The sequence below is a fragment of the Penicillium angulare genome (genome assembly GCF_028827245.1).
Source record: "Penicillium angulare strain IBT 27051 chromosome Unknown utg000005l_segment0_segment0, whole genome shotgun sequence".
NCBI classification, from domain to species: domain Eukaryota; kingdom Fungi; phylum Ascomycota; class Eurotiomycetes; order Eurotiales; family Aspergillaceae; genus Penicillium; species Penicillium angulare.
Genome location: NW_026623164.1, coordinates 3,764,360 through 3,777,316, shown reverse-complemented (window position 1 = coordinate 3,777,316; position 12,957 = coordinate 3,764,360). Strand labels below are relative to the sequence as shown.

Genomic DNA, 12,957 nt, shown 5'->3' with positions numbered 1-12,957 from the left:
TATATCACCATTTCTCCTCTAGATACATTTGATTCAAAGTATCGAACATATTGTAATCGCTGGGTAGGCAATCCGGGGAAAACGCAAAGCCAAGATTGTTCGCGAACAGCTCGTCGGAATTGGGGAAGTTCTGAATATCGCCAAGTGGATTGAACCCCAATCCCGGGATACCAGGACGATTGAAGTTGGGATTTTGATGTAAAGAGAAAGACAATGGGCTGTCGGGCGTTACAGTTTTCCCATTGAGAATATCATCAAAGATCTCAATATTCATGTCCGCAGCCTCATCAGCAGGTGCCGGATCAGATAGCGGACATGTACCTTCGCGATTGTACCCTTCCCAGTCTGCCGGTAGATGTTCAGTCCCGTAACGATCAAAGTAAACCTTCTCCAAGTTTTTCCCGATACGCTTCGCAATATTCCACGACGTAGAAAGCTCACGCAAAACCTGAAAAAATAAAGCAACTGCAGCGTGTGGCGGTATATGTTTCGTGCCATCATCTTGAGGATGGTTCTTATATCGCGAATCGGCACTAGCAGAACAACACAGCTCAATAACAATTAAAGCTGTCGACAACGTAGAGTGGGTAGCTGTCATAGGACTGAGTTTGAAACTGCCGAATGTTTTTCGGTATTTTTGTGAGATTATGCACATTGCTCGGACGGCTGAACTACAGCTGTTGAGTGCTTTCCAGAGTCTGGTGCGTTCGGGTGAGTCTCCGTCGTGCTTTTCGGCTAGTTGTTGTGCTGCATCGCCTTCCTTTTCGGGCTGATAGTAGTGGCTTATGAAGGGGCAGCAGAGGAGCATGACTGCTTGTTGATATACCATTGATAGAGTGTAGGCGTGGGGGAATCTTGAAGGGCCCGAGGGGCGATCGACTTTGAGTTCGGAGGGGAGGTCGTAGTACCATGTTTTTAGTTCGAGGATGCAGGAGTCGAAAAAGGCGGAGCGTTGGCTGTTTTGGACGAGGGGTTTGGGGGACCATCTGAAATTGAAGTTAGTGTCTTGTGTGGGGGAACTGGCGAAATGGGGATTCTGTATCATACAGTGACTGGAGGATTTTCTCGATAATGCGACATAGGTCAATCATTGATCGATGTAGTTGAGCAGTGTCTTTTTGGGATGCTGCTCGAAGACTTCCGTTGGCAGATGGAAAGTGAACCTCCGAGACACATTGAAGATAAGGCTTGTTGACAGCACCTTGTGACTCCTATTTCAGGTGGTTAGTTTGAATAATTCTAGGCGTAATTGATTTTTCATGACATACTAATAAAGTGCAGACTCTCCCTGTATAACAGGCAGACAGTTTGTCGTGGCAGTACAAAGCCCAATAAATTTGTCTCCGCAGTTCAATCTCAAACGGTGGCAGAGAAACAGTTCCAGTGAGAACAGCAGGATCCATATTGAAACCCATATCAATGGCAAGGCGATTAGCCATTCCCTGGTGAAGCCAACCGGCAGCATCAGATCCTGTAGCCTATAAATAAAAAAAAGAAATGATTAGATGAATGGCTTTCCGATGTATATGAAATGAGATAAACATTGCTTACGATATAAAACATTCCCATTATTGTCAATGACTGAATGGTTGTAATTTTCGGCCAGCGAAGATCATTCGGAATAAGCCTCTCTGCTGTTCCAATGAATCCCTTGCCAGCTGAATTTGGATCGTTAGGATCGGTGCGAACTTCTAATCGATCGTGGCAATATCGAGAGCCGATGGCTAGAATACAGGTCAATAGAAGAGCACTGCAGTATCGACCACCGCTTGCTAGGCTATCTCGAAATAGTTTTTCATTCACAACTTGAAGCCACGGTTGCTCCCAGTCGAAATAAAGGTTAATCAGATGGGCTTGGAGCTCATCAGATATCCGAGGCTCGTTGGGTATTTGACCATCATTCATTTGGGTCTCTTCAGCTTGAGTGACACAATGCGGTGATATTGAGTTGCACGTTCCACTTGGAGTTGTAGAGCATCCATTGCATGAAGCATCTGTTTGGGTTGAGTCTTCTGCGGGGGAGTCTGGATATAATCAGTATCAGCATATAGGCATATAAATAACAAGATAAGAGAGAATTTCCACGCACTATTCAATGAAGACCTGAATAATAATCTGCCACTCGTTGGACCAAAATAGCGTACTTCGCCATCTTGATCCCAATTCAAAGACTCATCTATAGTAAGTGCGCCATCAAAAGTCATGCATAGTTCCTCCACAGTTGAAGATTGCGCACAATTGGGATCAGTTGTATCTGAGATTTCTTTCTCGGCCAAGATCTCCGCAACAGACTCTTCAACGTTAATACCGTTTTTTTGCAGAACTCTCTCTAAAAGCTCTATCCTATTCCGCAGCATAACTACATATGCCTTTGGTGCGGGCTGTCTTCCATCTTCGGCGGTTGAATATTGGCATCGAATACCTCGATCAAGACATCGTGAGCAAGACGGGCGCGTGCCATCACACTAATAAAGAATGCGTTAATCGTGAACTTCAAGTTGGAGACAAATTTATACATGTACTAGGGATATCAGAAATATTACCTTTGCTCGGCGGCGGCGACATTCCTCACAGGCTCGAGATGTATACTTTCTCCCCGCGCGTTTTCGGCGTGCGGCAGTATCCTCTTGTGGGGGCTGGCCACTATTAGATTGAGATGGATCCATTCTTCGGCCTTATTTGACTGTTTCTCATAGTGATTTGCTCGATAAAAGGATAGAATATTAAGAAACGAAGAAGCGGCATTTAGCATTACAAAGCAATGTTGACACCCTGTATATCAGGCGATGAACATATCTCCCTTTTAGGTTATAGTTTAGCCTCAGGCTTTAAATGTTGAGGCCTTAGGCACCAGTTTGGGGGGTCTATATCCATGTTCATGTCTGCCGCAACCATCATTTTGAAAGTTGGAAATTTTGGCGAGCATTTTATTGAATAAAAGGGGATTCAAGACGTATCCTGCTTCTTGTTTCATCGGAGAATGTGTTGAGTCAATGGATATTAGGAAAACAATTGGTATTGATTCGGATATGTAGCATATTTTAGGCAGTTACAATGCTGGATATGTAGTATATCGAGTTCTCATAATTACCAAAATAATTATAATGAAATGTTCCGACCTGAAGTGGAGGATCAAGGTTGAAAACAGCAGGAGCTTCTTCAAGTTCTCAACTTCAATTTTTCAATTTTCTGATCGCCTAGGTGCAGAACTGTCCGCTCACATGCGGATCGTAGGAAGAATGCAAGGCCTCTGAATGGAGCACATGAGCGGATGTACTTTTTCCCCCTTTACCGTTTACATGCTTGAGAGCCCCCTCATTCGTACACTGGCATTACAAAGTAGAAATGAGCGATGAAAGAGAGTTGCTCAAAGTACTTGTGACTTTTTCTAGACAGAAGCATGCTTATTCCCCTGCAGGATGGATTGTCCCATCTTGTCAACAATACATTTCTACAAGGATAACAGAAAGTCGTTTCCAAATCTAGAGGCATGATGTCTTTCTCTCATATATTCGAAACATTCCATGGGTATAAGTTATGTGTCGTCATATGTGAGCCATCGGGATATTTACTCTGCAGACACTACCGGGATGCTAGTATAGATCAGCATCAGGATTGTCTTCGGGCTCCAATTTTCGAAACCATAGAGCCTTGGGAATTATTATCTCTTGCAAATACGTAATGTAATATTATCGATGATCATGCTAAGGTCGCGAGGACACACGCATTCCCCCCACTAGCCAGCAGCAGCGGGTTCATGCAGATAGACAGGGTAAGTATGATGATTGGACTCTCCACTCCCAAGTGTGGGGGAAGTGTGAGTTCAGAGTTCTGGAGAAGCATAAAGTTTCTTCGGGGAGTATCATCGCCATCCCAGGTCAGTCACTCGGAGGTACAGCCAGTCAGAATGAGGTCGTGCTGCCCCGGATCCTCGTGGGTCACCCTGGACGAATCCCCAATTCCGCCATCTCGTCCAATAAGACTGGCACTGGTGCACTGGAGTGTACTGGTTCAATCAAATAGTTTGATATTTTCTCGACATTTTATTTTTCTTTAAACAAAACAAAGACACCACAAACCTGTCCATGTTCATGATCATCCTGTCTCTCATGCACCCTAGTGGTCATTTTTCAATCATTAGATCATTTCTAATAATGTATGGTCATCAGCTGACTCCTACCCCGCAGACCCGAGGATCTGAAGAAAACGGTGGAGTCGAGGATCGCCGGTCCACCCAAAACTTAACATTCCCTCTCCTAATCATGGCACGGAACACGGAAGTACAGGACTCAAAAAAGGGCTTAAAGGGATTTCTGATTATCCCCCCTCTCAGGCTGGATCGGAATGAGTTTTGATCCGACACGAATCATGATATCCTAGTAAGGGACGCATCCAATAATAAAAAACCAAAAAAACCTATCTCTTGTGGGACACAGACCGGTGCAACTGGCCCTGTCCTCAATGAAAGTTGGAAAGATTCCGGTTGATTTCCATGTTTACATTATTGGATATAGTTTTACGCTGGGTAAGTGTCATTTTGTTTGATTATTCGATCATTCTTTGGCAGATACAGTCAATTAATAGTATGTACTATTCATGTATGAGAACTGGCACACCGCTGTCGTGTCTCTCTAACTTTCCCCGAGGGCAAGCGAGCTCCTAGGTGGGTTAGATCTCAAAACGAGCAGATGGTGGCGTTCTACTATGATTGGTTTAGTAGATTAATTCGCACTAGGGTGGATGCCGGGATATCATCCCAGTGGATATTGGCATGAAGGGACCATGACAGTCGGAGGCGGGAAGGGGGGGGGGGATGTACAGTATGTACACACCTCGTTACGAGAAATCATTAGTAATGATTGTTGGTCCAGTTTGTGTGATTTTCCTCTTTGTACTTGTGTATCAAAAATAGAATTTATCTCCGGGATCTTTGGTGTTGTGTGCAGGGGGAGGGGGGCGGGAGTTAGTTATGACAGGAGGAAGATGTATCCAGTATGATGATAACAGTGGATTGCTGTCATTCGTGATAAACCAACAACAAAAGTACCAAGCAGGAAACAGAAAGGGAAAATAGTCGCTTCCAGACTCGAAGCCATCGAGGACTGCATACTGCATAGACCCCTTGGAAGTGGTTAGTGATATAGACCAGGATGGATGAAACAAACGTCATGAGTAAGGGTGGTCAGCACACAAGGGTAATTAAGGACAGGGGACATTATAATAGTGACGTTAATTTTCTGATCCTAACCTGTAAGTCCTCTTTATCTCTCTCCCTCTTCCCATTTGACTTTGACGGGCCTGCGTAAGGTGGTGCAGAAAGTGCAGAAGTGGCAGAAGAGAGAAAAAGAGACATGACCCAATTTTAAGTGTTGCCCACACCCAATCATCATCAGCCCTTGACTTCCACCTCCCCTCCCCAAATTCCCTTCTTCTTTCCCTAAAGTATTTTTGGGAGTGATTGTTTCAAACCAGATATCCGGCACTCTCTTCTGGGATCATAGACTGTTTCCCGTGTTCCCCCTTTCTTTCCCTTCCCTTGAGCCTCCCTCGGCGTTGACGTCGATGATCCTGCGCGTCCCCTCGATCGCGCTGTTCCCCGCATAACGAAACGGCTTCCGTTATCCTCCGTCTCACACCAAAGAAGAAGAAACAAAAAAGGCGTGTGTGCCCAACGACAAAAATAAGTGGACTCGACAACAACCTGCCTCAACACCCCAATCGACACGTTATGGCCCGTTGACATCACGGATGAATTCATAGTCTACAAGGCCTAAGAGCACCCGCTCTGCCCTCCAGCAGACGGTTCTGCTTGGCTCTACAGAATTCTGTGGACAAGCTTCTTTTTGTTTTTCCGTGCCAATAAATCCGCTCATCGCCATCGTTCTTCACTTCTCCTTCGCGCTGGACCTTCGGTAATCCGCGCCCAGAATGGCGGACAATGGCTCTCCAAAACCCCAATTCCTCGCGCCTCCGGCCGTGACCGCGTTGCGGCAGGAGGCTCGGAATATCAACCCGAAAATGACAAGAACATTGAGTGAGAATATGAGGGAAGAACGGGAGGATCTGAAAGAAGCCGCTGAACAGACTTTGAACATTATTGTGGATTTGGATCTCGAGGGTCGCATCAAATGGGTCAGCCCCTCGTGGCGGCAAGTGGTTGGAACGGCTCCGGCATCTGTCGAGGGCCGTATGATCTCTGAAATACTTCTGGGAAACAAGGATGTCTTTAAAGACGCGATTGACGCACTGAAGGAGGATGATTCGCGTAGTCGCTTCATTCGATTTGCTGTGCAAATGGGGCCGGACTCCGTGTTGAAGTACGCGCCGGAGCCGCGACCGATGGAAACAGAACAGAAAATGGAGGACGACAAGTCTGAAGATACCAAAGAGTCTCTAGAACATTCGCAGGTCGAAGGAGAGCAAAACAATGATGTCCTTACTATGGAAGGACAGGGTATTATGGTATATGAGCGGGACGACGACGGACATGTGGGTGGTCCTTACATTGCGATTTCTCTTTTAAACTATCTTACATCGAAAAGCCGGATTTTGTTGACACTTTATATATTTAATACAGTCTATGTGGATGTTACGTCCATTCACCGAACCGAGAGAAGTGACGATCGATCTTCCGCCCCTTCTTGTTGAGTCGCTAGGTGTTGGAGCAGAAGTACTTGCGAACTACCTAACAACACTTGCCGAAGCCGCTGCGAACGAACCAGACCCTTCAAAACACCCCGCCCCAACACCTGTGCTATGTCGGATTTGCGAGCGTCAAATCACGCCGTGGTGGTTTGAGAAACACTCGGATCTATGTCTCCAGGAACATCGAGCCGAGATGGACGTACAGATCGCACAGGAAAATCTCAATGAACATCGGCATATGATAGTCAAAGTATTGGACGCCTTGGAGGCTCGACAGGGTAGACCATTGATCACACCGGATGGCAATGTGCAGTCACCTCCTCAGCCAGAGTATAAAGGATTGCCCATTGGGCCACCCCCCACGAGTTCAACACCGTCCTCTGCTCCTGTATCCAGCGGAAACTCTGCTCCAGGAACCCCGCCTCGATCAAGAGATCATTCTGCTTCTGGTCTTCCCACGGTCGGGCGCCCTCGGTCTTTCACTGTACGCCGGCCATTGGCTCGCATCGTTGAGCTGGTTCTAGATCTCTGCGATACTGCTCTGGAAATCAGTATGCCGATGATTAAGGAATCTTCTCGTGCAGAAAACCCCGAGGACTTTAGGACGCTTTCTCCACAGTCTGAATCCCGAATCACTCAGGTCGCTCAGTGGCAGTCTCCAAGCTCTAATACCTTAGAGCAGGAGCAAGGCCTTGCCGCTCTGGCAAGCGATACCGAACAAATCGCGAAAGTAAAAGTGGACTCGGTTGTTCGTCATAGAAAGATTGTTGAATATGCTGAGAGAATCCGTATTGAATATACTGTTCTTGTGGAAGAATGCATTACAGCTGCCCTTAGCAAAGCAGAGCGTATAGCCGCTGGCCAGCTTAGTGATTCTACTTGCTCCTCTGATAATGAAGCCCAGGAAGATATTGCAGCAGGGCAAATTGTGGAGAACGACTTTTACAATGCCGGAATTCCTCTTCAAACCGATGAGACGCCATTACAGGTCCCTCCACTTCAAAGATCACCGCTAGCCCAATCTCAACTTGCAGGGCCCACCCCTCGCAAGTCCACGACATCGGCGTTGACAATGTCTATGCGCAACTCACCGGACCGTGCGCTACTTGGGCAAACTGATACGAAGTCATCGTCATCGACTGCTGTATCGACGGGATCAAACAGTCCCATGGAGTGTCCCACCCCCCGGTCTTACAAAAGTGCGGCTGGATTGCTGGGAACATCTCAACCTGGTCGTAGAGGTCTTTCCCTCATGGATATTGACCCCGGTGACAGTAGCGATAGCAGTATTCCATCATCTGTGTTCCCAGGTGCTATACGGACTGACTCGCCATCTTCTGAACGAAGTTTCGATCGCAAGCGAAGGAGCCTGGTGCTTCCCGGTCTATCTAGTTCTCCTCGTCGCCAGCCATCCCCAGCACGAGCACCTGGTCCGCACTCCCCCCTACGAATGCCCAAACCCCGACATTCCTATGGTGCAGAAAGCTTACCGTCCCCGGTAGTATCTCCGTCTACTTATACTTCCGAGTTGGCTCACAATTGCCGCCACCATCGCCGCCAGTCGTCAGCGACTTCATCTGATGTCGCAAAACCACCCCCTTCGCCTCGTCTTCCATCAATGAGCCAGCAACCTCGACCGGCGCCCCCTTCAATCAAGGACTTTGAGATCATCAAACCAATCAGTAAAGGTGCCTTTGGAAGTGTGTATCTGTCCAAAAAGAAATCAACAGGAGAGTATTATGCCATTAAGGTTTTGAAGAAACAGGACATGGTAGCCAAAAATCAGGTCACTAACGTGAAGGCTGAACGTGCGATCATGATGTGGCAGGGAGAAAGCGACTTTGTCGCCAAACTCTATTGGACGTTCTCGAGCAAAGACTATCTTTATCTGGTCATGGAATACTTGAATGGAGGCGATTGTGCCTCTCTCGTCAAGATTCTCGGTGGCCTCCCCGAAGATTGGGCCATGAAGTACATTGCGGAGGTTGTGCTTGGTATTGAACACCTCCATAGTCGAGGAATTGTACATCGTGATTTGAAACCCGACAACCTTCTTATTGATGCCTCCGGTCACCTCAAATTGACTGACTTTGGACTTTCTCGAATGGGTCTGGTCGGTCGTCAGAAACGTTTGCTGAAGAGTCCAAACGAGTCGGCTCCAGATTTACTCAAACAAGGACCCTTCCCCCGCGCCATATCAATCGCTTCTTCCCGCTCAGCGTCCTTTGACTTCCAGGCCGGGTCTCCTGGCTCCACGCCGCTGATTACACCTGACAACGCGGTTGGCACTAGTCAGCCATCTTATTTCAGCCTCAATCAGACAAACCTTAACCAGACTGGACTAAGTCGGCAAAGTTCCAGGCGAGCATCTGGATACCGCAGCGACAGCGCAGGAAGTGACAGCTTAAATGGCATGTTTCGAACCTTTTCACTCAACGACAATTCTCATGACCCTGCTGCTCCATCACCAAGCATGCTTTCAAGCAACTTGGCCGAGGAAGAGGTGCAGAGTGAAACTGATGATTCACCACAACTGTATCCTTTGCTACCAACTTTCAGCAACCCCGCGCATAATACTCCCCCGTCACAAAGCATGCTTCCGCCAGTTATGGCTCTTTTTGACCCCGAGGATCATGATAGACGTTTCGTTGGTACCCCGGATTACCTGGCCCCAGAAACGATTAATGGCATAGGGCAGGATGAAATTAGCGATTGGTGGTCGATGGGCTGTATTATGTTTGAGTTCATATTTGGCTACCCTCCCTTCAATGCTGCGACTCCTGATGAAGTTTTCGAAAATATCTTACAGCGCAGGATTAACTGGCCAGAAGAACCGGAAGACTATACTACCGCAGAGTCATTGGATCTTATGAATAAACTCATGACTCTCAATCCCCGTGAGCGTATTGGAGCAAACGTGGAAGAAAGGTTTACCAGTGGCGGCGCTGAGATTCGTGCTCACCCTTGGTTTTCTGATATTCACTGGGATACACTGTTCCAGGATAAGGCGGAGTTTGTCCCTAACCTGGAGAATCCAGAAGACACCGAGTATTTTGATGCCCGTGGAGCTACTCTTCAAGCATTCGCCGAAGAAATGGAGGATGAACCCTCGCCACAGCCTCCAAGTACTTCGGGTTCTTACCCTGATAGACCCCATGACGCCTTGTTCAAGGTTCGCTCTCAGGTCAATTCTATGAAGCGTCCACTGATGCCTTTACATATCCCACCCCATGTACGCGATGCTCGCGACTCACGCAGTCGACGACTGAGCGAACCAGCACTTGCCGATGATTTCGGGAGCTTCAACTTTAAGAACCTGCCGATGCTGGAGAAAGCCAACAAGGATGTCATTCAAAAAATGCGCCAAGAAGCCATGCAAGCCCAGCACCGTCAACCGAGCGCATCGTCATCAACTGCTCAGACGCCGCTAAGTGCTTCTCAACCTTCGCTTGAAGGCAGTCCACTCCCGATGTCACTCCAGCGCGCCTTATCCCAGAACAAGGGTAACAACCGTCCATCTTCACCATCTAGTTTGAGTCAAGCAAACTCATCTCCAAGTCGGCCATCTCAACCGTCATCACCGCTTCTTGTTCAATTTAGCACTGGTACCAATCACGAACGACGAAAGACATCTGGGTCTTCATCCACAGCGTCTCATCAATCTAGTGGGAATTTCCAGCCTTCTTCTGTTGAACAAAATCGGATGCCGAATCTTAGACTTGGCTCGGTCGCGTCGTCTCCTGTAAAGGCCAACCGCATGCCTGCTCAGTCTCCCGACAAACATCCTTCAAATCAACGCCATGGTAGTGCCCCTGCTAGTCGAGCGCGATCTCAAACTATTGGTTCCCAGGACGGCGGGGATCTGTCCTCATTTCCCAAGGAACCTTTCATACCATCCCATCACAAGCGCCGGAGTCAATTGTTTGATATCTCGCCTTCTTCTTCTGACAATGAAGATCCTCGTACCAAGGCTCTACTCAAGGTTCAACGTCGGCGGCAGAGCTCTAGACGCCTGTCTCAATTTAACGTTCAAGATGGTCCATTCTTCCGACCGCTGGACGTTCTGATCTGCGAAGATCATCCTGTCTCCCGCTTGGTCATGGAACGTCTCTTTGAGAAACTTCGTTGTCGCACCATCACAGTCACAAATGGTGCCGAAGCTGTGCGATATGCTCTCAGTGAAGTTCAATTTGATGTTATCATGACCGAGTACAAATTGCCGCAGGTGAATGGTGCCGACTTTGCTCGAATGGTCCGAGAAACCCGCAGTCCTAACAGACATACGCCTATCATTGCGGTGACTGGCTACTTGAAGGACCTACCCGAAACTCATTACTTTGATGCGCTTGTTGAGAAACCCCCAACTCTGTCTAAACTTACTGAGACTTTGTGCAAGTGGTGTATGTGGAAACCTCCTCCGAAGGATTACAATCCATCTCAGCCTCTTCCGGTCCCGATGCCGAGCGTCCGTCCTGCACAGTTGCCCAACGAGGATAACAGTCCCAGTTCGGCATCATCTGGATTCGTGCCAAATCCACCGAGTTCCTACCGTGGGTCAAGCCGTGATGATTCTGTGAGCAGCAGTGTATTTGGCGATATGGACAACATCAAACCAGATGACGTTCCTGTCATTGTAAGCCGCAGCAATGATGACTGGGATCAAAGCGGACTTGGAATTTCCGAGGATGCTCATCCAGGAAGTCCTGACCCTAAAGCGGTGCCTGTTCCCCAGCTGCTACACGCTATCTCGGCGCCGGCGGCCATGGACGCCAGTGGCGCACTTACTCCTCGCAAACAACGATCCAGCGAAGCCATTCGAGCGAAGCGAGAATCTTTGGAGCGCAAAAGATACGAAGGAGCCGAGTCTGGCGATGACGAAGATGAGGAGTTGGGCAATGCTCAAGCTCGTCGAAGTCCACCCACTCGCAATCGCAGACCTGGATCCAAACTTGGCATTGAAATGATGCGTACTAACAGCCGTGGCAGTGTGGTCAGTGGCAGCGAGGAGCTCCTCAAGAAAGAACGTGAAGCACTGCGTCGCAGAAGCGGAGAGTTTGCTGATACCGACACTGACGACGGTGCACTGGGTTCTCCGGCCAGTACCACACTTGAAGAACGATTCGAAGATCTGAGTATTCCAGAGGAATCGGAGGCTGAGGAAAGACTAAGCGAACAATACTCGCCTCCATTGTCTGGATCTGCATCATCATTTCGCCGCCGAAGGCCATCGCTTGCTCATCATGACACTGAGATTTACAGCGGACATGGGCCTACATCGCATCCGGTTTCAGAAACTGGAACTGAGCGACTTTCAAAGGCTGGACAAACTACTCCTCCGTGGGAAACCAGTGGTACTTCCACTGGCCCTATTACTCCCGAGGTTAAAATTTCTGGAGATACCATCTCCTCAGATGCCTCTGGTGTAGATACGGACTGTAGTCCCACGCCTGACTCCGAAGCCACGCCGCGGCCTCTGCATCCTTCGCTTAGTCTGGATTCCGAGGAAACGCCTCGGCCTGCTGAAAGATTCAGATCCGACTTGACATCCTCTCTCAAGAGATGATTGCAATCTCAACTCATGAGTCCACTCCACGTCTCATCCCTCATACCTCTTCTCTCATCCCATTTCATATCTCAAAATTATCACCTCCCTTCTTTCATGTAAACATTTTCCTTACCTTTCCTTCTCTTATCGTCTTTCCCTTCCTATCTAGGAATCATTTATGTCCCGCGGACATGTCATCATACGCGCTGTCTCACGTCTCTTATGTTTTCATGGCTTATTGGAGCAGGGTGTTCCGGTCACATCTTTTTTTTTTGCCCCTTTCTCCTTCCTACTATCACATTCAACTGGCGTGAATAAAATGATGGGTCAAGGTAGCTTCTTCCCTTTTTCTCCTCATCCTCTTCTTTTTTCTTCTTTGTCTTTAGGGGACATGTGTTTATCCTGCTTCGCCATTTCGAGTATCTAACTTGACACTGCTTTCTTTGCTTCTTCCTCCATCTCGTGAATCTTCTTTTGAAGAAAATGTAGATCTCAGTGTTACTATTCAAGTTTGCCATGCAACAAAGATACTAGATTTGCGTCTTTTCCTCACTTGTAACCTGGACACTGATTCTAATGTATAGTATCTAAAGTAGAGAGAAGAACATTAGAAATCCCCTCGGGCTATAAGAGTCTTCCTGTACTGTATTATACATAGTGGTTCTGCTAATCTAAAACATGCCAAAGCCAAAATGAGGTTTTCCTTCCGGGCGCTATACCCCCCCTACCCGTAGTATACTCTGTAGTATGTATGTCAGGAAGGGAAT

The 12,957-nt window shown here is 47.8% G+C and overlaps 3 protein-coding genes across 3 annotated transcripts; 1 reads left to right on the top strand and 2 right to left on the bottom strand.

Moving 5' to 3' along the window:
* Positions 1-4: 4 nt before the first annotated feature.
* N7478_008776 (fungal specific transcription factor domain-containing protein) lies at positions 5-2,357 on the bottom strand (the record flags this gene model as incomplete). The annotated part of the gene is made up of 5 exons (XM_056924990.1): positions 5-986; positions 1,048-1,211; positions 1,269-1,478; positions 1,552-2,024; positions 2,090-2,357. The coding sequence occupies 5 exons, from the start codon at positions 2,355-2,357 to the stop codon at positions 5-7; spliced, it is 2,097 nt and encodes a 698-aa protein (XP_056777716.1).
* Positions 2,358-2,359: 2 nt separating this feature from the next.
* N7478_008775 (transcriptional regulator family TF) lies at positions 2,360-2,666 on the bottom strand (the record flags this gene model as incomplete). Its single annotated transcript, XM_056924989.1, has 2 exons — positions 2,360-2,521; positions 2,544-2,666. 2 exons carry the CDS (start codon positions 2,664-2,666, stop codon positions 2,360-2,362), a joined length of 285 nt encoding a protein of 94 aa, XP_056777715.1.
* Positions 2,667-5,928: 3,262 nt separating this feature from the next.
* On the top strand, positions 5,929-12,208 carry N7478_008774 (protein kinase RIM15; the record flags this gene model as incomplete). Its single annotated transcript, XM_056924988.1, has 2 exons — positions 5,929-6,489; positions 6,578-12,208. The coding sequence occupies 2 exons, from the start codon at positions 5,929-5,931 to the stop codon at positions 12,206-12,208; spliced, it is 6,192 nt and encodes a 2,063-aa protein (XP_056777714.1).
* Positions 12,209-12,957: the final 749 nt, after the last annotated feature.